General features: G+C 43.0%; 1 protein-coding gene across 9 annotated transcripts in view; it reads left to right on the forward strand.

Annotated features, from left to right (window-relative positions):
• The first annotated feature begins 421 nt into the window (after positions 1-421).
• Positions 422-27,132, forward strand: part of cacna1g (calcium channel, voltage-dependent, T type, alpha 1G subunit) — a 149,422-nt gene continuing 122,711 nt past the window's right edge. For all 9 annotated transcript variants that reach the window (XM_081698277.1, XM_081698278.1, XM_081698279.1 and 6 more), the window contains exons 1-2: positions 422-1,097; positions 1,723-2,033. In XM_081698277.1, the coding sequence (XP_081554403.1) occupies positions 1,730-2,033 (304 nt within the window). In that variant the 5' untranslated portion in view covers positions 422-1,097; positions 1,723-1,729. The remainder of the gene's footprint in view (positions 1,098-1,722; positions 2,034-27,132) is intronic.

Raw genomic sequence — 27,132 nt, forward strand, 5'->3', positions numbered from 1 at the left:
TTTTTCTGTTGTGCATTACTGTATATTATATAGCACATTGCACATTTGGCTTTAGGAGACACACAAATACATATCTTTATACCTAGGAATTTGATGGAAAACTCCTCTATGAAATGATGTCACAGTAGCATGGGTGTTGCATAGTAAAGTGACAGCACTTTACTTCCTCTAGTCACATGTGCTTCATTTCCTTCCCAGTTCCTTGACAAAATCCCTTGCATAATAAACATGGTCCAATCATAGAGCGCGTTTGGTCCAATCCCAAAGAATTTCCAGCTTTTTATTGGCTCACAGTAAACAACACAATTCCAGCTGTTTCTCAAGACCTCTGCTGGTTGAGCTTTGACAGACGTTTTCTTCAACCTATTAAAAGACAGCATGACTTTTAGTTGCATTTGCTTGGTGGATGCGCTGCCGAAAGGGAGGGGATTGTAAACTGAATCCAAATCCAGCTGTGAATTCGTTTGGATGAGCGGTTTCGTGCTATAGACCGTTTTGCCGACTGGGAAGTAAATGGAGATTTTTGTGTTTTCGCAATAATGGACAACACTTCTGCATAGAAACAACCCTTTCGCATATTTTCTTTTGTGTCGCTGTACTGACACTTTATTGTTTGTAGCCTACAGAAGATGTTATCAAGAAAATAGTAATTAATTAAAGATGTATCTAATTGTCAGACTAGTGGATAGTTTTGGATTGTAAATCATCGATGTTCTAGGAGAACAAAAAAGTTAGCGCACGTTTTACCTGCTGTTAGACTGAAGTGCGCGTGTTCGTAAGAGCGGGTGGAAAGAGCGGAGCTTATTTTCGGCGAGCCACTAGTTTCGCAGGAGTTGCATTCATCTAGTATTCATTAAAAGAAAACAATATCATTTCAAGGCTTCGTGTCCAGGCATCACTGAGTTGTGAGGGCTGGAGTGCATGTCTGACGCGCGATGCCCGTAAACCTGCTCAAGCTGTAAACGCCACCTGGAAACTCAGCCTGAGAGCTTGACTTTCTGTGCCTCTGTTTACAACAATCGGGCTACTTTTTGTCACCAGAAATGATCATGCGATGAGTGAGTTCCGTTTGGGCTTATTATCAGAGGCAATTACAGGTAGGAAATGAACACTTACAACATTTGACACACGATTATCCGTGAAGCGCGCTGGTATTGTATTACAGATTAATGATTAGGATGCCCACTGTCTTGTCCAGATAATAGTCAGCGCTGAATTCTCTGATTTGCTAGAAGCCAACATTAATCGCTTTATCCAGTAATTAATACTTTTTAAAAGACGCAGTGTTGACTGTACCTCTTAAATAGCCTTAACTGTGTCATTTTCCCCCCCCCCTCAGTGCTGTTCATTTACTTACTGGCAATGTCTATTGGATAATATTGATCGTTTTAATGATACAACCGTGATTTTCACAGTATAAACGCTTCGGTTTTAGGTTGTAATAACATGTTTCTTGTAGCTTTAAATAGGCTAATACTCATAATAATTACTGAAAGTCGTAGAAATCTCGTAGTTAGAGACCATATTAACAATAGCACAAGAACGCTTTTGAAACGCCATTATCTTTTGAAAACTGGATTTATTGTCAAGTAAAAACATTTTACTTATAAATAAATTTTATACATTACTTGTATTATGTTAGCACGATTCACTAATCAGGGATGGAATTTGCTCTTTTGTTATCCATTTATTTATTTTTCATTTGCATTGTCTTTCCTCTAGGAGGTGAATGATGGCTGAGGATGGAGGAAATATTTCCGAGGACCATAGAGAGAGGGAAGCAGAGGGTAGGTCCTCTCTTCCGAGGACTTTTATTCGACTTAACGACCTGTCCAGTGGCGGGGAACGGAATGATGATGAAGCTGATGATGGACCTGAGAGGAGGGAGAGCAGAGTCAGCGCGGCGACGGAGGAGGCTGCGTCGGCCAGTGGTGGAGAAGCGTTGCCCTACCCCTCCCTAGCGCCCGTCGTGTTTTTCTACCTGAAGCAAACCACGCGGCCGCGGAGCTGGTGTCTGAAAATGGTCTGCAACCCATATCCTTTTCATTTCTTGAGTCGTAAGTCCGTTACCTGGCGTGGATGGCAAGGCCAGGCGTCCCAGGTCGCACACTTGTGAAGGTAGGACGCACGGCTGGCGTGTGCCCATGCTGCTCCCCACGAGTGCTTGAGAATGTGAAACAAATTCACACTTTCCCATGCATCCTGTTATGGAAATTAACTTCTATTTTTGAAAGGTCTAATTAATTCATTCCTGAGGTGGTAGAATTCATACGTGAAGTTTCATCACAGAAATAAGTCATTCATGGCTTTAGTGATAACTAATAATGATTTTGGCAGTTTTCAGTGAGGCCATGCACCTTCCATGATATAGACAGTATAAATGTGGAATATCACATTTCCTACATTTTGCCTGTCCCAATCATTTTCTGACTGCTTCATTAATGCTACATGCAAATTTTGCACAGACATGTCAAGGGAGGTCATTACACCTCATTAGCAGGCCAGCTCAGCATCTGTCTGAGGCACTTCATCAAATCTCCTCATTTGTTAGTGTATTTGTTCGCTCCGTGGATTCTGTCAGCTGCTTGAGGAAGTGACTGTAGCAGCCAAAAGTCAGTGGCATGTCTTTTCCCCAGCAGAATGTTCTATTTACCCCTATGTGCTGTGTATTGTACCCCCTGGTTGGGTCGGGTCGGGGGTCAGTCAGGCAGCATTTGAATCCGTTAAACTCAGCTGCCTGGTCATGGTGTCTGTCTTGCAGGCATTTCTAGTGACCTTTCTTTGAGTCACCTGCTGTGTAGCGTTACTGCCCTTTACTGATCATGGGAGAGTGAAGTCTCTACCTGCTCTTCACATGCATTATACAGCTCTCAGATTAAGTTCGCAGTTTGTCTGCAGTGGGCGTATATATGCTGAATCACAAATGGAACCATTCATTTCAAGGGGCTTTATTTGATATGCAAACTATACTGATTTATTAGCTACTTCATTTTGTAAGTGAAATTCAATCAATCTGCACTGGCCGTGAGCTGTGAGCGGCTCCACCAAGTCATTCCATTTAGTGAAATATATCTGGAAGCGATGATCAATCCTGAGGGTGCATGCCCAACACTTGCTGCTGCCTTTCGCACTCCAAGGGCGGCAAGCGGCCGGGGTGACTGGGGGCAGGGGTGGGCGCCTGGTTGCTATGTGAGAGTCCTACTAGGGGAGGGAGAAGTCAGGCTGGAGCAGGCATGCAGCTTCTGAGCGTAGGTGCTCTGTTTGGTTTCAGGCGCACTCGCTGCTGCCCCTTTGGAAGGAAAGAATGCCTTTTTGGATGGGCGAGCCGGCTGGACCTGACTGTGATGTCTGGGTGCACATGCTTTGTTTTTCTTCGTGAGGAAAGATGATGATCCCTTGCGGGCTCTGAAAGGCTGCCCAGTCAAACACACTCCTGCTTGCTGCTTGTTGCCGGGCCCCCCTCGGGCTCTCCTCTTCACCACACAAGCCCACGTCTCTGCTACAGGCATGCAGCCCTATGAGATGGCCCTCACAGACTGCCGCTGGACAAGGGAAGACAGTGTGGTTCTCTTGGCCTAAACAATTACAGAGGTGTTGGACCTCTGGGCTTCCTCAGAGAGAACAGGGCCCACTCGCCTCTCCCCGTTTCCATATTCTTCTTGCATACTCCTTGGTGCAGAGGTCCCAGATACCCATCTGTTTAAGAAAGGACCGGGCCAAAAGGGAACTGATTAATTGAACATTAGAAAGAAAATTCCTTCTTGCAGATTCCACCCTGCCATACAACTGCATAGTGATGGTTCACCTGAGGGACTGCATTATAGGTCAGTAGACACAATAGGCAGTTGAATTTGAGTTAACTTGACTGAGGAAAAATATTGCATACTTTTGACAGTGAAATGTATATACACAAGTGTATTTTGTATTGGTGTTCTAATAAGAATTGTGCTGGGATGTGGTGAGCATTGATGATGATCATGATGATGATGATGATGATGATGATGATAATAATAAAAAAACAGTGAGTGTTAATCTATATAGTGAAAAGTACCCCAATTGTTATTAACATTCTATAAATATAGATATACATTTGTGTACTGAGGCAGTTACAGATCTATCAATAGATATATCTCTGTGCTCCGATTTTTCAAATGGTGCTTTCCATGCTTGAAATCATTGTTGTGACTTGGCATGTGGCTTAACTGTGGTAGGCTGACTGAAGGAAGGATTTATTTATATACGTAGTGTACATGTTTGGCCTTTAATACATCTCTATGGCTTTCCAATAAAGGTCAATCTTTGAAACTAGTTTATAATGTAGATGCGATCATCTTCCCATTGGAAACATGAAAAAGTGTGTTCCCAGTTTGAAAGTATATGGCGACACTTATTGATGGACTTTAGCTACTCTGAACCTCTGTCACTGCCAACCCTTCTGTTCCTTCTGTCTTAAGCGGTGTTATGATGATTTCTGTACATCTGCACCACAATGAATCACAAAGTAACTATGCAACATAAGCTGTTTTCTTGAAAAATTCAATTCTCTCCAGCCATCTGATTTGCAGTGTGCATGCATCGGTGTGTCAGTTAATGGCTCTGTTTTGGCCTTATGATTCATTTTGTTTGTGTCCATGGTTCATTTGTCCAATCCCTGAGCTCGGTTCTGAATGGCAAGTTATAGCCCTGGCTGATGTCTTTCTATACGACTTATTCTGGTTTCTCTTGGTTGGAGAAGTCAATATTTGGTGCTGTGAAGTATGAGCAATGCTGATGTGTGTGTGCATGTCTATGTGCATGTGTGAGTATTTGTATATGTATTTGTGTTTGTGTGTGTGTGTGTGTGTGTGTGTGTGTGAGAGAGAGAGAGAGAGAGAAAGAGAAGGGAGATGGGCAAGGGAGTAAGAGTCTCCAATGTGGTGTCTGGAAAATTCTCACTGCTAGCTCAACAAATGCTTGTGATTGGATGGCGGGTACAGTGGAATCCCGAAGGTATTGCCTCTCAGCCAATAGTCTGGTTAGCACAAGAGCAATCTTCACTGCTGTGGAAAATGACTCTGTTCTTTCTTTCTTTCTTTCTTTCTTTCTTTCTTTCTTTCTTTCTTTCTTTCTTTCTTTCTTTCTTTCTTTCTTTCTTTCTTTCTTTCTTTCTTCCACTTGAATGATGAAGCAGTTGTTGGCTATCTGATCCCTCTTTAAAGTAACAGAACATGAAGTGAACACTTTCTTATTCATCAGAAAATGATGGGCTAGAAGACTATTTCTCATATCTATGGCTCATAAAGGGAAAAAAGCAAAATATTAGAAGACAATTTTTACTTTCAGTTTTGTTATTTTCATTCATTTATTTATTTTATCTTGGTCTTCCTGCTTTATAGACTGTATAACTTCCCTGGTTCACAAGTGTCTTGATGTGCTTTAGGATTGAAACAACCCACAATAAAACCCTGCGCTTGCGTATGTATGTGCAGTACAGGGTGCATAGCACTTCCTATTTCTACCACAGGAATACTGAGTGATCAGCTCGTGGAATTTGGAGTGTTCATAACAGTTCTTACTCCCTTTGCAAACGCGAGCTATAGGCTGCCTTAGCCCGAGGCACGTGTGTATGTTTGTGAGTGTTCATGGCTTGTGTGTGCTTTTACCTGTGTTTGTCAGGTATGTGATTTTTGCAGGCTTTTTCGAAGTGGTGAGCTTGCTAATCTTGCTATCAGGTTTTTGGCTCTGTGCTTCACTGACATATGCCACTGAGGAATACCGTCACACGCAGTCTTCCCAGCCACACGCTGCTGGGAGGCGTTTGCAGGGTGTTCACCCATGTCCATTTAACAAAGTTCTGAACTGTGATAACTTGCAGAAATTGCCTAGTGCCTTTACTCCTTTACACCTTTACATAATAAGAGTCCCTCCTTAGTAGCCCAACTCAGGCAAATGGCTTTTCGTTCCAAAGACATGTTCTAAGGCTGCTGTGTTGTTGTTTTTTTTTCAGGATATGGGATGGAGCATTTAAGGAGCTCTGCTCATTAGGAAACTATCCCATCCTCAGTGTTCCACTCTTAATCTTTTTGAAAGTGCTGGAGCTATTGGCTCCTCCTGCCACTGTCTCCGTGCTCCCATAACACCAGCAGTGCACTCGACTTGGCAGCACCGTACTTCATATGCATTGTTACTCCTGCTCTAATTGCCAGTTCCCCTGCCAAATGCTATAGCATTGTTGATTTATGAAGAAAGATGTTTGAGTCCTGAAGCAATCATGGCCATAACTGTTGTCAATTAATCACAAACGAGCTGCTGATTTCACTCTTTGGCCTCTAGGAAATAAGCGTTAAAAAAGGCTTGATGTCAGTCTTGCCATTCAGAAAATGGTCATTACACACTGTTGAATATTTCATAATTCTATCATTTCTGGGTTTTTTCTCCTATAACACATTTCAGGCAGGATACCATATATGCCAGGGACTTGAATTAATGTACAGAGGCTCATTATGGTTGCCTGTCAAAGCCACCCATCTATAAGGCAGCTATTTGAACAGGGATGGAAGTTATAATTACAGCTCGTCTGTCCTTTAAATTACCCCTCTGTTTCACATCTATCTGCTATACTGATGGAGTTCGATTGAAACTTTGATGTATATGATATTTCCTTAGAAAAAATAGCTTCAGAGCATTTCAGTATGAATTGTTCATTTTATCAGGCATATTTAAAGCGCTTTGTTCATGTGTGCAATTATCCATGTGTATGTGCATAGTGGGAGAAGGGCACCTGCCATTTATTCCTGAATAAATGTGAGTGTTTGTGGGTTTGGTTGTTTGCCATAAACATAGCATATAGCTGTAAACTGGGCTTTTAGACTTGTCAGAAAATTCAGAAGTATCAGGCAGTATTTTTCTGAGTTTGTGAGTCAGCTAATTTCATGTGTCTGTATTTGTGCCAGGGCAGTGGCTATAGTGACCCTTTGTGCTGAGTGTGAGGGTGTGTGTGTTTTTACCTCTGTGTGTCTGTGTGTTTGTGTCTCTGTGTGTGTGTAGGTGTCCTTACCTGCACGTGGGCATGTGCAGTTTTTTAAATTTTATCTCTTTGTGGCATTAGTAGTGTTCTTCTCTGGTGGCCATGTAAGCAATATTTTTGGCATGCAGTTAAAACCACACAATGGACCCACAAGCCAGGTCCAAATCTGTGTGTGTGTGTCTGTGTGTGTGTGTTTGTGTGTGTGTGTGTGCGTGTGCGCGCGTGTGTGTGTGTGTGTTTGTGTGTGTTTGTGTGTGTGTGTGTGTGCGCGTGTGCGCGTGCGTGCGTGCGCGTGTGTGTGTGTGTGTTTGTGTGTGTGTGTGTGTGTGTGTGTGTAGTGAGACAGTTTTACGAATATTTTGTGTTCTGCTGCATATTGCTTTCATGTCTTCAAAATCAGCACATTCATCTACTTTACCTTGGATGTTTGCCACCTTGCCCCATTTGTTTTACTTAATCACTGATGATGACTGAGAAAATGAAAATGAACTAAACAGTAGTTATCAGAGGAACAAATGTATTATACATTTTCTATATTATGAGGGATAATGTCAGGTTTTAAAGACAATGCTTATGTTTTTCCTATTTTTTAAATTTTGATATAGCATATATGCTTTTCCTTTACTCTGTTCAATAGCCTGTCACTCCCTCGTTCTCTCTTTTTTTCTCTCTCTCCTTCTGTCCCCTCCTTTTTTTTTCTTCTTCTTCTCCCTGGGCTTTTCCGTGAGATGTCTGTAAGTTTATACAGGAATCAAGCCAGGATTTTCTTACCAGCTTTTTCTCATTAGAGTAGTGGAGGAGACAGGCTGAAGGGAATGGCATGAGAGTGAGACAGACAGAGAGAGAAAGAAAGCGCGAGAGAGTGAGACAGAAAGAAAGAAAATGAATTAGAAGGAGGTGTGGGATATATGTTGGCCAGCTTAACCAGATTCCCACAGGACCTTTGAAGCTTGTTACCTCTACCACGATTTGCTTCCTCTTTAGTATTATTACCGTTGGGACTGAACCTTGCTTATCCCTCAGAGACACTCTTTGGATAAAAGTAACCATATGATCCATCTTTCGTCATTTCACATAAAACAAAGCTCAAACTGACTGCGATGGCCCCATGTGCCTCTTAGAGTCCTTTGCATTGCAGGCTGGGTTTTTAAGGCTGGTTTTACTGCATTCACACCTATTTGCCAGCTGGTATTTTACATCTCCTTTGCCTGGACCATTTGCTTCAGAAAACTGACTTGTTGCCTCTGCTTGCTGAGTGGCTATGCACAAGAGGGTATGTGCGTGTGAGAGATGTGTGTGTGTGTGGGAGGGGGGGTGTCACTGCTCACGAGGTGAGGCATTCCTGATTGTCTTGTCATCCCCTGCTGGAGTGTCAGCCTAGCCTCTTTACCTCCTTCTTAGCCCCTTTTTTGGACATGCTCCGCTGGATGTGGGTCTCAGGTGGCAGTGATAGACCCCAGGACTGACCAGTGCTTATCTCTAGTCCACCTCCCACAACACGACTCTCCACCGCTCTACTGCTCATGGTCCCAGACTTCAGAGGCCCTGTGTCATCACATCTGTAATCAGAATTCTCTGTCTGGGACAGAGTGTCTGCAAATTGAAAAAAGCCATTTCTTATTGAAGATAAAATCCTTTAGTCCTTTATCCTTTAATCCTTTAATTATCTCTTGAAGCAGGACGGAAGAGGGGTGTTACATAAAGGAAGCTACATTTTTTCGCTACACTACGTATGTTTGTCATTGTATGTATCTCTTACAGGCCCCTTGGCAAAAAAAAGTATGCCCATTTGTCCAAGGCATGTTTTTCTTTACAGAGTAAAATGTAACAGTATACCTCTTTACAAATTAAAGGCCAAAGTGTCTTGGGTAAGAGGAGTCACATTGTGTTCTAATAATTGTTGTCTAGCACTTATCCAAGCAGTCTCCTACGGCAGTCATAATTAAAAAATGGCTTCCAGTAGGCACACCTCAATATTTTCTGCAGTCACAACTCTGCCAGCCTGAAGGGGGTTGGGGGTGGGGGTGGGGGGTATAGGTGTTGTACAACCTTCCCAGAATCCCTTCACTGTACACTAATTACAATGTACTGCTTCATTGCTTTTTATCAGGGTCCATTTTGCAAGTGGCTAACAGTAAGACAATAAGGGAAAGGCTCGATATGTTGCTGCTGTCCATTGACAAGAAGTGACGGTGACATTCAAAGTTCCCACCCCATTATGGTTAATGACTGTAGGTGGTGCTGCTGGATGCAGCTCAGCTTAAGCGGGCGAGGAAGAGGCAGGTCCCACCTGAATGCGAGGCCGGGCCGCCTCGCCGGTGCAAGCCATGGTCCTGCTCAGAGGTGAATGTGCACCTCATTACCTCTGACCATAGCAGGAGATGAGCCCGCACTGTACCGTGAGGAGATGGCAAAAGTTGGCAAATGCTGGAGCCATCCTCAGCTAATTCTGAAAGTAGAACATCACAATAGTGGGAGATTCTGTGACCTCCCTGTGCGCACAGTATTCTTGGTCACGGTTGTACTTCTATCTTTTACCTTCCACTGTGGGTTTTAATCTGCTTTCGGCTCAGAGGGCACCCGTGATTTAGAGCCTTGCATGCAACAAGTGTACATACCAGTCTTTGTGATCTGGGCCAGATTAAGTTTTGCAGCCAGGCTTCCCCAGAACACGTCTTAATTTTTATTTGGTTTTATTTTTCTAAACCCCAACCCCCATTTATTATTGGAATTTATTGTGGGGTTGTTATTTTGTTGGTTGGTGTAGTTATGTATGCTTTGGGGAGGGAGTTTTAATGTTCTAATGCTGTATGTGAGATCCTTTGTGTGTGTGTGTGTGTGTGTGTGTGTGTGTGTGTGTGTGTGTGTGTGTGTGTGTGTGTGTGTGTGTGTGTGTGTGTCTGTGTGTGCGCGCGCTAGCTGGGGCTAGCCTTCTCGCCTATATGTGCTGCTGTCACACTGAGTAAAGGGAGGAGGGGAGACACAGTTCTGGTGGTTTTCGTGTCTCTCATTAACATTTTCTGTTCAGGATTTCCTACAAGATGTGGCTACAAAACCAGTTCCAGACCCTGTCCGCCTGCCCTGCTTGTCCCCTCCCTCTCTCAGAAGGGAGGAAAAAAGAAAAATACAAGTCTGCTTTTAATTTACAGGAGAGCAACAGTACATTGGCGTGAGTCCGCTGGGTCCTAACTTTCCCTTGCACTGCAGTGCACTCGTCCAAATGCCTGTAGAAGTTATGAGGAGGAAAAACATGAAGACAGAAATGAATCCAGGGACCTTGGCCGCAGTCTGTTGTTGCGAGAGCCTTTATTATGTACCTCTTCATGGGGTCTGATTTCAGTCCCAGTATGTGTAAGATAATGCAGTGAGCGTCATACCCTATTCTGGGCCTGCTGTCAGGGGTGGAAATGTTAGTTTACACTCTGCATTTTACTTGCTTGGGAGAGCAGCATCTGATAAGACGGAACAACGTGAACAAATGAAAGTAATTCTTTTTAGCTTTACGAAGTGGATACGATTCCTGCCGGAGCTATACAAGTATATGGTAAAGAGTGATCAAGACTCCCCTCTCAAAAAAGACAAGGGTGTAGTCTTTGTTGGTTCAGTTTTAAAATGTTGAAGAGCTCAGTTTAATTAGAATAAATATCTGTTAAGGTATGGTACCTCTGCAAAGCACAAGCATTTTTTTGGGGGGTGGGGTGGGGGGTCAAATATTTCTTGTGAGTGGTCAGAGCGACACATCTTAATTGTGTATAGACGTTTGTCTCTATCTAACATCTAACTGATCGTGTATTTGTGGTGGCATATGTATTATAGGTATACTTATGTACCTGAATAACTGAATGAAGGCACAGAAAATCATTACCAAAAATTGGTACTGATAGCGTTCTGTTTAAGTGAAATGGCAGTTTCACTTTTCGGATAGTAATGTAAAGTAAAAAGAGTTTCTCTCCCTCTCTGGGGTCTTTAATACCTTGTCCTTTATATGCTCATCTGTTATGAAGTGGAAAATTGGAAAAGCCCATTTAGAAGGGTGATAACACAGAAATGGCTAAAAGCGTGATGGCTACATGTCTCTCATCACTAGATTATGGTCACTTTAAGAGTGCTTCAGATATGATCTTTTGTGATTCTGCTGTGTTCTTCAGTCAAGCATTAGACAGTTTAAAATTTGAATTGTTTTAATTAAGTGTACAGCAAGACTTTGTTCAGTTTGGCAAAGTCAGCCAAGCATGTCATTTCACCTGGGTATCCTTTTTCCTCATCTTGAAAGTTATTTTGAGTGACTATGGAATTCAAGCAAAGTTAATGAGATAAAAATGCATTTCATATTCTTCAGGTAATCCAAAAAGAAGCGCACACATTGCAAAGGGACACGAATACTTAATTCCTAACTTCACATGGGTGGCAGTCTCGCAGCGTTTGCTTTGGTGTGAGGCAATTTGTGTGCGTGCCTGTGTGCACGTGTGTGTGTGTGTGCGCATGTGCATGCTTGTGTGTGTGTGCACACCATATACCTTTATTCCACTGGGTTATCTTTCCAAAACCCCATGACACTCATTGGTTTTCATCAAATTTGTGGTATGCATTACTCAGCAATGGTTGGGCTATACTGAATATTGCACTGACCCTTAAAAGTGCAGGGCAGTTCATTAGCTATGTGCCCCTCGTTGTTTATGTGGCTTAATATAGTCGGCATAGGCAAAGAATATTGGCATGAATAATTGAGAAGGCATCATACAGCAAAGCAGTGCATTTTTGAACCGAAGTCATGAGCGCTTTCCTTCCTGACGCTGCAGGTTATAATGGCCCTGAGCAGGACAAATGGCTGATGAAACAAGTGCCAAAAGGGAGCTGTAGATCTGAGACCTTCCACCACCCACCGTGCTCCATGAGACATGAAACCGAGACATCCCCTTGCCCTCCTGAAGGATCACTAAGGAAACGGCAACCTAGAAATGGGCACTGACATGCGACGTGACAGCAACTTTTATCGTTTCTACATAATTTCCTTCCTCTGAGCTCAGAACAAGCAAACACCCCATCAGAGGGAGGAGTGAGAAAGGCCACAGGCTTGTTGTGGTACGCACACCGTCCCATGGGAAGCAAATGAGAGGCTTGGCTGCTGACTCTCTCATGCCGCACCATTTATCTTGTCGTGCGCGGTGTAATCATCGGAGCGGTGTGCACGCGCTATGGCGGGCGGGTGTCCGGGGAACACCCCGGGGGGGCTCCCGCCTCCAAGCTGCCCTCGCTGCTACGGTGACCTGGCGGAGAGCCGAGCCGCGGCGCCTGTCTGGACTGGCACAGAAACGTGGTGCTACAGCACGAGCCACTTTTAAAACTGCATGTTAGTACTAGGACATTTGGATTGTTATCTAACGCAGGATGTAGTGGAGATAGTGCGGTTTATTTTTCCTTGTGGCATTTGGGTGTACCTCACAATGCTCTGCCGCTTAGTAGGATGCTCAACCCACATACCGGAGGTGGTATAAATGTTTTAACTGCAGCTATATGACATAATTGCTCGATGCAACATTGTGAGTTAGACAAACAAAGTAACTTACTCTAACAAACTCTTTTAAACTGATTTGCCAGAATAATCATGTAAGCATTATTATGACAGTTCTTATCCTTTGAAGGTGTGTTTAATTGGGAGAAACCTTGAACTGTGACTGTGCTTGAGTATTCTAGCGCTGCGTTGCTATGATAGTAGTCTGTGCAGTGAATAATCACTTCCACCTCCAAAATAGCACCTGCTGTATTTTACAGGCATCTATTGGTTGGTTAACACCTTGCAGAAGCTCTTTGAAAAACAAGAGCTGTTATAAATCAAGCATAAATGTGAATTATTTAGCTAGATTCTTCCCTCTAGGAAATCTGGACACTTAGTGAGCAGGGAGGCTGAGTGAACTGTTGGCAGTGGCCAGTGGCACTGCAGTATGGTGGTTTTTTCCTCCCTTTCCTCCATTGGTGGGCTTGTGCCTTTTTTAAAAGCCTTCAGCTATGAGTGTAAGACCCTCATCCCCATCTCTCTTTCACTGCAAGCTCTCTTCTGATCTGGCATGGTGATAAGTGCTCACAAAACATCCCAGCTTTTAGGACGAATGCGCCCCCTGAACAGCAGCCAGTTGTCATGCACAGGCTTCCCAGATCGCTCTCTCTCGCTCTCTCTCTCTCTCTCTCTCTGTTTTTCTCTCTCTCTCTCCCTTTCTCTCACCCTCTCTCCTGCTTTACGACTGGTGTCTTATTTTAATCAGCTTTTTTTCCCTCCAGAGAGTTCAGATTCTGGCAATCGTTGGAATGAGTAGATGTACAATACTGTATGCTGAGTACTTTTCCTTCTGCTATGATAACTACTTGCCCTTCCTCAGCCAGCGTTGTCATGGAAATCAGTTCTCCTTCATAAAAAAACTGCTTCTTTCCTCCTGCTTTCCCCACTCGGTTTTATTTTCTCTCTCTTTTCCATCTCACTCCTTTCTTTCTCCTTTTCAGCCCTCCATTGCTTTGTTGCTATGGTTTCTTGCCTAGAGTGCGGTTAAGGTGTGACAGTCCGCGTGTACCTTGGTTTTTGTGTTGCCCATCAGGCTGACATCTCCATTGACCATCTCAGTTTGGTAGCACACCAGGGGAGGTGCTCCTTTTGGCAGGGTTCACAAAGAGCGGTCACAGACAGGCCTGGATTATTTGCCCCTCAGGATTTCACAAGTGAAGGGAACAGACACCAGAATTCTGTCTCTTTTTCTCCTCTTGTCTAACTTTTTGGGTGTATGGGACAGTTTGTTTTGTATGTGCATTCTGGATTTTCTTGTGTTTTTTTCTCTGTCATTTACCACAGTGCCTCCACTGCTTGCTGGCATGGAACATGCCACCACTGCCACTTCACGCTACATGGCAACCGTTCATGCGTGCCAGGCTGCCAGACTACACTTTAAGAGTTCATTTTGCCATTTCTACATTTTTTTCTGTTTGTAATCAAATTTAGCCTTTGTTACTATTGCCAATGGCTTTGTCTGAATTTGTCTAAACTGTGTGTGTGTGTGTGTGTCTGTGTGTGTGTGTGTGTGTGTGTGTGTGTGTGTGTATGCGTGTGTGCGTCTCTGGTTGTGGTTGTGGTTGTGTGTGCAACTTTGATGTCTTGCTGTGATCTAGCACATCTCAGTGAAGTGTGGGGAGGTCTCATGCTCGGCAGTGTGTGCAACACTGTGTCTCTGTTGGAGTGGAGAATTTTGCATCTTCCATTTTGTATTTGAAGACCTGCATAGTTTAGCAGTGCAATTACAGCAGTGCAATTAATTGATCAGTGATCACATGCAAATATATACCGTATGCATATGATTTATTTCAAATGGGTATCATTGGTTTAATTAATTAGAATTGACATTGGAACGAGATTGAACTGCAGGGCATTCCAACATGTGTGAACCTTGCTGAAATGGTCCAGGTAATACAGTCTGTACTGCTGGATCACTGCTTGCATCTTATCTCAGTGATTCTCAGAATTGACATGAACACTAAAAAAAATAGCAGTGGACCATATATTGAACAGAAAGGATTTGCTGCTTTTTCAAGGAACCTTTTTTTTCCCACAGGCTCAAGCCTTATGAAAATACTCTGGAGCAGCACTGACAGGCTCCTTCCTCTTTCTGCTATGCTGCTGGTTGAAATTCTATTAAGGAACCCCGGGATTTGGTCGGAGTGGTGCATGTCAAACACTGAAGGGTGGCTGAGGAAGACGAGGAGGGAGAGGTGCTAATGTGACCTATGAGACCATGAGAGGATGACAGAAGAAGACAGTGACACCACACACGCTTGAAAGCGCCGTTATCTGCAGTGACAGTCACCTGGGTGTGCGTGGGTGTGCGTGTGTACCTACCCTGCAGACGTCACCGGAGTAGGGGAGGGCGTCCCTTTTCCACTGTTCACCCTTTTGAGGTGCTAATTTATCACAGATGACCGGTTGTCTGGGATTTGGTTATGGAGAGTGCAAAAGAGAGCTGAGGCTGGCTGTCTGAGAGCAGACAAGCCAATAGATGCAATTCCACAGTCATGCCTAATCACTGCTGCTATAGACTGTGTTTTTACCATAAGCAATAACTCTTTCTCCTCCATGAAAAGAAAAGAAAGAGAAGAGTCCAAACTGTATAAAACACAATATAATTATAAGCACTTGTGTAAACTAATTTTAAGTCACACTACACTATAGTAAACTATCCTTTGATTTCATGTTTGATTGATTATTCACTGTGAATACGGCTGCAGAATTTTGGCACGCCAGGCCTTATTGCAGATTTGTGCTTTTGTACCTATGGCTGTCAAAGTGATAATATCAAAGAGAATGATTAAAGCACCTCTGATCCCCAGTCCATTCTAGTTCTGTAGCATTCGCATATGTGAGCACTCCTGGTGCTTTGTGACGTGTCATGAATGACAGGCAGCCTGGCTGGCACACAAGGGCCTGGTGACCTGATGAAGCGACACAACACCCGTCAGCGGGTGTGGTGCTCTGTGGCTGGAGACCCGCATTCAGTAGTGCCTCAGTAATGTTTCATGTGCTTGTGTGTGCCTGCTTGCACATGAATGGGTGTGAGTGGTATGTGTCTAAGTTGATATGATTTGCATTATGAATTGTACGTGCACAGCATGCCTTATTAACAGTTCTCTCGTTAACAGTTTGTAAACAGCAACAACAGAGGCAGATGCCTAAGCATAAATTAGAGCCCAAGGAGGGTGAGATAAAACAGTCAAAGGCAGAGAAGTATGCGCATAGTTTGATGCAGCTTCACTTATGCTTTTGTGTGGCCACTTTTGGGTCCTGTTGTGAGAATGTATTCATTTAGTTTACCTTCATGTTATGAAGCCACTGAAATAATGAAAGAGTTTATGAAGTAGCTTATGAAGTATCTTATGAACTAGCTTATGAAGTATCTTATGAAGTGGTTTATGAAGTAGCTTATGAAGTGGTGTATGAAGTAGCTTATGAAGTAGCGTATGAAGGAGCTTATGAAGGAGCTTATGAAACAGCGTATGAAGGAGCTTATGAAGTAGCATATAAAGGAGCTTATGAAGTAGCGTATTTCTGTTGTGACATGGGAGCCTAATTCATTCAGACCAAAAGGTTTTTTAGAGTGTGGGCTCCTCCTTTGGAGGAGATGTAAAATGGGATTTGTTTAATATGACAAACTTTATTTGGAGCTGAGTATTTTTCCTCATAAGGTAATGATCACTTCCCAGACGAGCAGCCTGCTCTGTCCCCTCCACCAGAGCAGACGGCGTCTGCATTTCTGTTCAGTATGGCCCTACTCCGTCAGTCTTTTGGGAGACGAGGCTGTTTGCAGCTCTGTCAGTCTTATCTGGCAGAGGATTCTGTGTATGTTAGTGTTCGTAAGAGCAAGTAATACACAGGGAACACTGACAGTATGTTTTACTTTTATGTTTTGTGTTTATACCAACTCCACATCATTTGTCCCATGAAAGCTTGAAAAGGTCTCAGTGTTTACATGGTCTGGCTATTTTATTTAAGGCTTTTTTTCCCCTTTTTTTTTAAACTTCTCACTTAACACTGGCTACTGCGGCAGTCTTTCTGCAGGCAGAGCATGTTCTATTCTTTCGGTATTGTTACGAAATTCTGTCGTTTCAAGTTTTAGTTATAAGTATATGCTCATTTATTATAGCAATGTTCCTGGACGCCTCATAGTGTATGGTCCCCACTGCCTGTAATTATTATTTGAATAATGAAGAAATATGCCTCCTGTCTAGGGTGAGCCATTTCTGTCGCATATAATTGAGTGTGGATGCAGGAGCACTTTGCTTTTCTAAGTAGGCCGCTGGGAGTGAGGGATCTTGGCCCCTTTGTTTTTCTCAGGCCATGGTCAGGGAACACTGGGGACCTGGCAGGCCAGGCTAACCTGTGCATCTCAGTCACCCGCAAATGCTGGGAACCGTTGGACTCAGCAGTGGCGACGGTGCGATTCATCGTGAGTTTATGGAAAATGGGCCGGCATCCGTCCTCCCCCCATGTCTTCTTCTGTCTTGCTCTCTCAGAGCTCTTTGTGCGTCCTGCTCGTTTTGGATTAATGGAAACCCTTGTGTGAGGTTTTAGAGGTCAGAGCAAGAGTGAGCGTGTGGTGATTCGCGCTCTGTGTTTATCATCCTGCTCCACAGCGCAATGCTAATATCTTGTTCGGCACTACACTGCTAATGTTTTACTCCGAAGCACAATGCTATTGTTTTACTCCGAACCACAGAGCTAATGTCCTGCTCCATTTTCTGCTCTGCCCCACAAAGATAATGTCCTGCTTCACATCACAATGCTAATGTGCAGGACACCTGCACTGTGTACCATGAAGCTAATGTCCTGGTCTGTACCACGATGCTTATGTTCTGCTCAGCAATGCAACACTACTGTCTTGCTCCACAATGCTAATGTCCTTCCCGTCAGTAATGTCCTGCTCTTCAATGCTAATGTCCTGCTCCGCACCACAATACTAATGTCCTGCTCCATACTGCAATACTACTGCAATGCCTCTACATTATGAATACATTTGTATCACTTTACCTCAGGCTGATGAGGGGCGTATGTCCAAGTTCCTAGGGTTCTATATTCTCCAATTCAATATTCTGTTACAATACAACTCTCCTATCCCTAACTCTAACCCTAACCCTAACCCTAGGCCTATAATATAGAGAGCAATACAGCTCTCTATATAACAGGGAAACCGAAAACCCCTTGGCCAAGATCCAACAATATGTCATATTAAGTGAATACAAAGTTAGCAAACATCTTTTCGGGTTCCCATTATGTGCTATATAGAGCTGGGGAACATAGAACCCTGGGAACATTGGACTCTTACAACATAGAACCCTGGGAACATTGGACTCTTAGAGCATAGAACCCTGGGAACATTGGACTCTTACAACATAGAACCCTGGGAACATTGGACACTTAGAACATAGAACTCTGGGAACATTGTACTCTTAGAACATAGAACCCTGGGAACATTGGACACTTAGAACATAGAACTCTGGGAACATTGTACTCTTAGAACATAGAACCCTGGGAACATTGGACTCTTAGAACATAGAACCCTGGGAACATTGGACTCTTAGAACATAACATCCTGTAAACATCAGGACCCTTTGTCATGTTCATTTTATGAACCATATAAATATGAGGAACACAGAACCCTGGGAACATAGGAATGACCAGTTCAAGAGTGCTGTTCAAGGAATGGCATGTTCAAATGGGGATCTAACCATGAACCTTCAAATCCTGTTGAAAAGCATCTCAACCCCTTTAAAGTCAGTCCCCCTATTATTTGCAGTGTTCTGCCAGATTGTTAGGTAATACAGGAGGAATGAGGACAAAGTTATAATTCTGTAGCTGTTCCAGTCAGTGACTACAGGTGCTGATGCCAATTACTTCATCAGAAGATTAGACCGCGATAAAGCAGAGGAATCTCCGTCTCTTGGCTGAATCACGTCAGTGTAGAGATGTAAGAGAAAACGCCGGTGGTGCATTGAGAGCCCTTTTGGCACATGCAATGTAGTGGAAGTGTGGGAGGTTAGAGTAGCCTGTACCGTCTCTGGCATGAGAAAACAGAGACTAGTAGCTTCAGAGCTGCCTCGAAAGAACAATAAAATAGAATGTTAAATTCCATAGCAGATTGTAAAAGGAGCCTGATATGTTTAGAGACTTAGATTTCTTGCCGGTGCCTCCCTTCCAAAGTCCCACACCTCTCTCTGTCGACGAGTGAAAGTAGAACCTAGCTCACGCAATTCCTTTATTCCCTCCCTGTGTGATTCTCCTGTTTTGTTTACTTTCTGCCCCACTGCCAGTAATTGTTCACACATTGCTTTGTGTCCATTGAGATATGGTTCAGCAACACGTTTTTCAGCTAACATGTAAAATGTAAAGGCTAGCAGTTGCTGCACTAGAGTTGTGTTCATACTACGAACGTTCTCTCTCACAGGGCTGCTATCGCATTGTGATCAGGCAAAGCATATTTACCCATCTGTTAATCAGTTATTAATGTACTTTTATGTTTTACCATGGCTATACGTTGGGTGTGGAATGATGTGTGTTTGGGGAATGCAGCGAATTTGAGTGTATTGCGGATGGAATGCAGATGTTGTTGATCTGATTACCTCTAGATCAAATTTGGGTACTCTGGTGCTACTTGGGCTTGTGCTGCCCTTCTAGAATGTGGCCATGGCTGCCAAGAGACTCTGACATCAGCCTATGATATGAGGAAATACCTTCTGCCACTTTAGCAACCAAAACATTTCTCCAATAAAACAATGAAAAGGGAAAAAAAAATCAGAGCGATCTGATTGGTTGCTCAGTCAAGATTGTTTAAATAAGTGACACCGAACAGTTTCTGGCCCCAGCGCAAGAACAACAACTCATTTAGGTGTTTCCTTGGCCAGAGGGTGAAAACAAAGCAAGAAGGTCTAATCGCTCCATTACAGTCCCATTCACTTCAGCTCCCTCTCTGAGCAGTGGGAAAAACAGCATGAAGCATGATCGACCTGTTTTAGTTCATTCATTTTAATTTGGGATTCTGAGTGCAGATGTTATGAGTAGTTGTACTTGTTCACAGCTATATATCTGCAGAGATTTATTTTCTCTGCCCAGTCTCTCCTGTTTTTTTTTATTTTTTTTTAAATTTTTTTTCTAAGGATGCTGACTTCTCTGTGACTGAATGGTTATTTATAAAAACTTTGAATTACCTATATGTCCAAGAGCTGTCAGTTCTATGCATAAGGGGCTATAGGGGTGGTTGTTGAGCAGAGTGCTAAACTGATGCTTCTCCAGGGGCAGTATATCAGTGACCGGGAACAAGACAGACATCTGTCTGGAAAATGTTTTGTAAATAGGTTTTAACTGAGAATTATAATGTTCAATGTGTCATTTGTAAATTTGTGAAGTGAGAACTGTCTTTGCCAAAGGCATATATTATTTGCTTTGAAGAACCAATTGTTTGCCTTTAGTTCAGTTTTTGAGTCCTGCTTCCTCAGTGTAAAACACCAGCCGTTTGATCAAAGTATTGGTCTATAAGAGCGACAGTGAGTGTGGGATCTTCAGGTCATAGGAAGCTGGGGAGTGAGCTCTTCCTGGCTGACTCTATGGTGAACCCACAGTGATTTGCTGGCTGGAATTTCACCCAGCTTTCTTCTGCTAATCAATTCCTCCAGCAGTCCGTCATAGGGGACAGTGGGCCAGGAGGCTGGTGATGCTTAAGCTGCCAGCTCACTATCCTGTTGATGTGTCCCACTTTCACACTTTGGAAAAAAAAAAAAAAAAAGCTGTTCTGCCTTTCACCTCACCTCTTGCATCTTGTCAGCTCTGACTTTTCATTTCTTTATATTTGTATTCTCTCTCTCTCTCTCTCTCTCTCTCTCTCTCTCTCTCTCTCTCTCTCTCTCTCTGTCCTCCCCACTTTCTCCACTCTCTTCACTTCTCTGCTGTGTGCTATGGAGACATGGGAACTGGGCATTTAAGCCAGTGAGTTATTGTTTGTTTTGATATGCTGGTATAGATAGTAATGCTTCTCTCAGTTGTGTAGTTGCAGGGAAGATGGGTAAAGTGGAGTGGCGCAATGGTGGGTTTCCGAACAGCATGACTGGCTCAGCCCACTCATTATCCTCGCTCTGCAGCACACAAACCTGAAGCTCTCTTCTCCGCACCCCTCCTCTGAGAATGGTGAGGTAGTTCAAGAGGTCAATTGTTTTAGCAGTTTAGAACTATGGTGGTATATGCATTGGTGAGCTGCTCGCAAACAGCATGTGTTTTCCGTGGAAGGCCAGTGTTGTTGTCACATGGTAGTCATGAGAGCGGCTATGGGGCGGGCCTTGTGGAGACTTCTGTGTGTTGCTCCTGTCTCAGTACCCCAGGGGGCTTGCCTGGTATGCAGCCCCGACTGCTATCTCTCCCTCACTGTGGGATTTTGGCTGGTTTTTTTAATCTATTTATGCACTTCTGTTCTCCTTTGCAAAACAAACCCCCGACAAAGAAAAAGGGTTGGGCCCAAAAAACTGTACATTTTACCTGATGCTTACAATTATGACTGAGTACAACTTGAGCACTTGAGGGCCTTGCTCAGGGGCCCAACAGTGGCGACTTGGCAGTGGTGGGGCTTGAGTCAAGCACCTTAACCACTGATCTACCACTGCCCCTATGGGATGGGCTTTTTACCTGCTAAAAATGGTTCCTAGAGTCTTTGGGACTGGATTTCTGTAGTGGGCTCTCTAAATGACTGGACAGTGACACAAGTTGTAGTGTTTTAACTCTTTTCTCCAGCACACTGACATGATGACTACAGAATTAATGCTTAGAATGTCATCTTTAAATCAAACATACTTACACTGTATTGGGTGACCATTTCTTTTCATACATGCTCCTCTCATTTCAGAGGACCACAAGTAATTTGTGATATTCTGAAAGTGATATTCTGTACTTTAACCTCATTATTTCATTTTAATACAGTGTGCTGGAGTGCAAATCCAAAAAAACCCCATACATTTTCGTTGTCAATTACTTGCAGACTGCACTGTATGTGTGCAATTCAGACCAATTCTGGTATCCACTATAATGTGTAACATGTGGAATAAAGTGGTAGAAGATGTACATCTGGGCTCTTGGACCAGCAGGGTTAGGCACTATGTCACAAATAGCTTGTGACGCATGGAATCTTCCATGCAAAAACAAGCTAGCACTTTTGCTGACCTTACATTAAAACAGCTCCTTTTATGTGCTGTTGAATACATGTTTTGTATAATCCTCACAGATGTTCAAGGAACAATATGATGGAACTGAATTTTGCAGGTGCAAACATCCTTAAACACATGATTCTTTTCGGTAGCTATAAAAATAATCTTATCTTCCAATAATATAATAAATCTATTAAAACATATTATCTACTTGCTATGTCTATTGCTTTGTTTATGTCTAAGAGCATCTGCCCCAGACTCTCTCAGCGTGACGTCACTCTGGTCTGGTACTGTGGCATCCTTAGGGGGTCAGAGGTCACTTTTTCAGGGTTGTCTGGGGGATTCTCAGCATAACCATTAAGTATTTTCTGCGTGATCTGGCCTCTCGGCATCCTCAGTCTCCCAGGACCTTATATCCAGCTTTCTCTCCTACTCTTACCCATCCCTGGCTCTTCTAGTGGTGGTGAAACCTTTGGCAATTTTTCAAAGGTTACTGATGCAATATGACACCATTCCTAACAGTAATATAAGATGAATATGATCAGTACATCTAACAAACAAATTTGTAATTCAGTCTGAAATGGTTGTAAACATTCATTAAGCATGGTAGTAAACAATCATTAAGATCTGAATACAAATTGGAAGATTATTAATATAATTGTTTATGTTGGACTACAAAACAATGAGGAAAACATTTTAATGAACTCTCTGTAGTTTGACTATACTGATTATAACAACAAAAGAATCACATTATACAACAGAATCACATTATACCTCTTATAATCAATTCATCTAACTTACATTCGGAACGGGTTCTTTTACACTGCAAGCTTATCTGTCTGGCTTTATCAAAATTCCTTTCCTATTTTTTCCCCCTCCCAATTTAGTAGTTATGTCAATTCCCACCCACCGACTAGCTACAGTAACAGTAACTGCCCTCATCAGCAAGTGCAAACACACAGACGTCCACGATTGGCTAGTGCCGCAGTGAATGACACTGACAGAGTAGTGCCATCCCTCCCACCCAGAGATCAGGGCCAATTTTGCTCCCTCGGACTCCGATGAGAGGGCAAACGCTTTCTGTCGTGCCCCTCAAGGTCCCAGTGATTGCCTTTTTAAACCACTACATGCACATTGCACAGACCCTTACTGTTAATCACTGTGGCTGTGGTCAGCCAATTCAGATAAGTCGAGTAGGCATAAACCTCTATGCCATACTTCTCCAATGTCTGCCTGTCATTTCCTGCTTACTGAATTTCTGATACAAATTGTCCCTTATCCTTTGAAACCAGGGTAATGTGAAATTCTCCACTTCTTTGTTTGGCCTTATAATTACCAGGTCTCATCGTCAGCAGAGGTGAAAAGTTCTCCTTGTTCTGCCTGAGCACACAGAGACACCCCCAGCCTGCAAATCCCCCAATATGCACTGCGGTACGCACAACAGTCTCGACGGGATTATCATGTCATGAGCACAGCACAAGTGTAAATAGTTTGAGCTAAGCGGGGTTAAAGCCAAATCCGCCTCGGCCTCTTCAGCACTGAGCTGGCACTGCAGTCCCGTCTGTCAAACACCAGGCTTTCTCTTCAGAGTGCCAGCTCAGCCACTCCAGACTCTAATGTTTTAAATGCACTGAGGGCATGGGTTGTGTGTGTGTGTGTGTGTGTGTGTGTGTGTGTGTCTCACTCAATGCCATTTCGGATTGTAGTACTCTTAAGATCAGATGTTAGTTCTTCTGTTCTTCATGCTGTTTTTCTGAGGTCAGGACCCCTCACTGTGCACAGGACAATGTATTGAAGAGTCACAATCCACTACCCCATTCTGAATGTCACAGGCCTTGGCCAGTGTCCTCTACATGGTCACTGACCAGACGCTCTGCTCCACCTGGGCAGCCAAAAGCTCACCAATGCTTTTGGCGTGGAAAATCAGCTGGGAACTTGTTTGAAATGCCAGAAACTGCAGGGTGTGGATAGGGAGTGAGGAGGCAGGCAGAGAGGAGTGGGTTGCAGAAGAGTGAGAGATTGATTTATAGATAGAGGGAATGGGCACAAACAGTGTGAATGTCCTGAGGGAAAGATTTCTTCCATTCGCTTTAGTCCTCCCTTTCTTTCTTTCTCTCTCTGTCTCTCTGTCTTTCTATCCATTCGTAACCAACTTAAACAGGCTTTTGAATTTGTTGTACTTATTTTCCACATATAATGTCTGCTCCCATCAGAAGCCATCTTCGTGTAATGCTCCTGTAGCTATTTTTGGCTGAATGGGTGGTAGTTTGCAGAAGTCGTTATCATGCTTCCCCCAAAAAGCCTGTTAGGAATGGGATTTGGACAGCTCACTGATGTAATGCATGATTATGACTGTACCTAGCCTGGTAGGGTGACTAGGTCTGCTTGTATTGTATTGTGAGAACTGGAAGCTCTCAATTGTTCATTATTCAAAAGAACCTTTTGTACATTTGTATGAAGGCAAACAGGCATCAAGAGCCGCATGGCTTCATACATCCAAAGTCAGATCTTAAAAGTAGGACCGCAAGACTTTAACCAGATTGCACATAATTTGACTGTTAACCTTCTCAGTATGATAAACAGGGTAGACCTGCATGAAATGGTTGCAAAGCAAAATCATGAATAATGACAATTGTACTATTGGTTCTGAATAAATACATAAAAAACAGTTACTTTCAGTAGTACTTCTGCAGCAGTAGGAGAACTATGATAACATATCAGTGGCAACAGTGTGAAATACAAGTGTTCTCCTTAAAAAACATACAGTAGTTTTAACCACCTCAGTGTGAGCAATAAAATGTTTTGGTGAGGGTGCAACGAAGCGTGACGACAGTTTCAGTTTGTCAGTTTTTAGTTTGACGACAGCTTTAGTTTGTCTTCTTTGTGATATTGAGAGACTAGGCTATAATTACAACCAGTAGCTGTGGGATTTCTTAGCCAGTATGAACGCATCAAAGCCGAGCTAAATAATTTGGTAATGTATGGCACTGGGGATTGCTCAAAATGGCTGGATCAGTCTGATTGCACTCCACTTACGCACTGCATATGTTTCAGCTTAGAGGCCTATCTGTAGCTCTGATTTAACATCATGTTATTTCAGACTTAGAGCATGAAGGAGGAGGTCTAGGATGTGAGGGTGTGTAGGGTAGTGCGGAGGAGCAAAAAAAAGCAACTGAAAAGTTGCTAAATGGTTAGGGTTTTACAAATATCGTACTTGACATATGAATCTTTCACAATTTAGCCTCTACTTGATGTAAATATATACATATATAAAATTTTAACATTTTACCTAATGAGCTATATTATTAATTAGTAATTTTGTTTCATTAATGCTGGTGACTATAGGGACTTTATCATTAAACATGTAAAGACTGGAAAGTCTGATGCTGGAAAGAATAGAAGAAGTTATAAGAAGCGTAAGATGGCAATGTCTCCATTTTTGGATTAAACACACAGACTGGTTTTGAATGACATTCTGGTAACACAGACACTTTCCTTATCACCTGGTGCATTCCAGTATATGTGCTCTGGGAGCAGGAAGGACACAGCAGGGTCCACTGTGTGGGCTGCAGACTATGATGAAGTGTCACCTCGACTAGATGTCTTTTTATATACACGGAAGAGCCATTCTGGTTTACTCTTCGTATACAGTATTTATATACATTCAGAGAGCACTTGTGGTGCTGAAAAGAATTCCACATTAATGGATTCCGTACTTGTGCAGTCTGTGATGTGATGGCATCTACTACCTTACGGTTTACACATGGCCATGTTATGCACTTTGAGTAGGTTGAAAGAATGTTGTCATAATAATGCCGTTTTGTAATATGTTCAGCTCCTCTCATAATGGTTAACAAACTGTTGTGAATTATACATGCATAGCATTCAAAGAAGGTTATGTTAATTATGAGACAGACAAACTTCAGAAAGTCAAGACGAAATCAGTCCATATTGTAATGGTTACTGTAACACCCAGAATGCTTTGTGCCTTTTATTTTCACATTTCTCACAGATAATGGGATGAATTTTGTGGATGCGATGAATTCTTATTTTTGGGTTAAAGTTGAGTGATTGTTTGTGACAATGCCACTTCTTGGGAAGCTTAGGGAATTACCTGATGCAAAAAATGGCGCGTCCTTCAGGGAGCCTGTAGCCTATTCTTTTAGAATGTACCTTTAAGACTTGAATTGTCTTGGCAGATATTACAGTCACACTTGCAAAAATTATTGCTTTTCCACTTCCTGACAATAACTAGACTTACTCTGGTTAAGTGGTTTCCCATCACAAATAGTGTTTTCCAATCTAGAAGCAATGTGTCCTGAAGATGTGGTTGTTGAGTAACTTGCAGCGAGTGAGTTCATTGTGTTTCTCACTTTATCCTCTTACTTGTCCTGTGTTAACATTACAGCTATGTTAATGATTCTTGGGCCACAGCCATCTGCATTAGCAAAGTGTCTCTGTGGCCAAGATGATATCATAGCTAGAGTTGTCTGGATGCAGAAAAGCAACTTTCTACCAGGCACTCTAATAACATAGAAATGATATCATCAACCACAACTTACCACATGTCTCAACCATATTATAGAATGATCATAAATGTCATCATCTTAATTATTTAACGAAGGGTTTATTCTCCCAGATGGTGTGGTTCCTACCCTGTGCTTCATATCTGACGTCATTGCGCATGTTCACGTGGTGCTTTCACCATCATGGGGTCTCAAGCATCTGCACCCTCCAACCACTTCTCTTATCGGCATCTGACGCGGACTCATCAGAGTCAAGATGAATGAAAACTGCTCTGAAATAATCGGAAGGAAATTAGAGCCAGGCAGCCTGCCTCTCTCCTAATCAGCTCCCTGCTCCTGATACAGACATTTCCGAGTCTTACGGTGTTACTTCAGAAGTGGCTGGCAGACTTTGGCTCTCCCTCTGCGCTTCTTCTTGCTCCTCCCTCCCGCTCTCTCTGTTCTCTCGCTCTACTTACTTTCTTTGAGTCTGAGCTACTCTTTTTTTCTTCAAATGGATGTGGAATGGAAGAGTGGGGACTTCAACTCCTTCTTGAATGCCAGATCCGTCTGAGGAGGAGTTGGTGATAAGGATAAAGTCAGGAACTGCAGTACGATGCTCAGTTATGGCATCATCTGTGTGTGTGTGTTCTCAGTCAGCCAGTATATATTTGTCTTTATGAACATTGCTGTATATAGAATGGTGAACTGTATGTAACAATCCTCTATCTTGCAGTACCTCTAATATGCCAGGAGTTGTGTGCACAGTGAGTCCCCATTGTCTGCCTTTTTATGACTCTGAAATATTTCAAGTTCACCCATTTCACCATGTTGGTGTGGAAACTTGAGGTTGAGGTTCATGAGTCCAGTCCTAGAGATGCCATCTTCACGCAGCGAGTTCTTAACCCT

Source organism: Electrophorus electricus, chromosome 15 (assembly GCF_041902795.1).
Source record: "Electrophorus electricus isolate QZ-2024a chromosome 15, ASM4190279v1, whole genome shotgun sequence".
NCBI lineage: Eukaryota > Metazoa > Chordata > Actinopteri > Gymnotiformes > Gymnotidae > Electrophorus > Electrophorus electricus.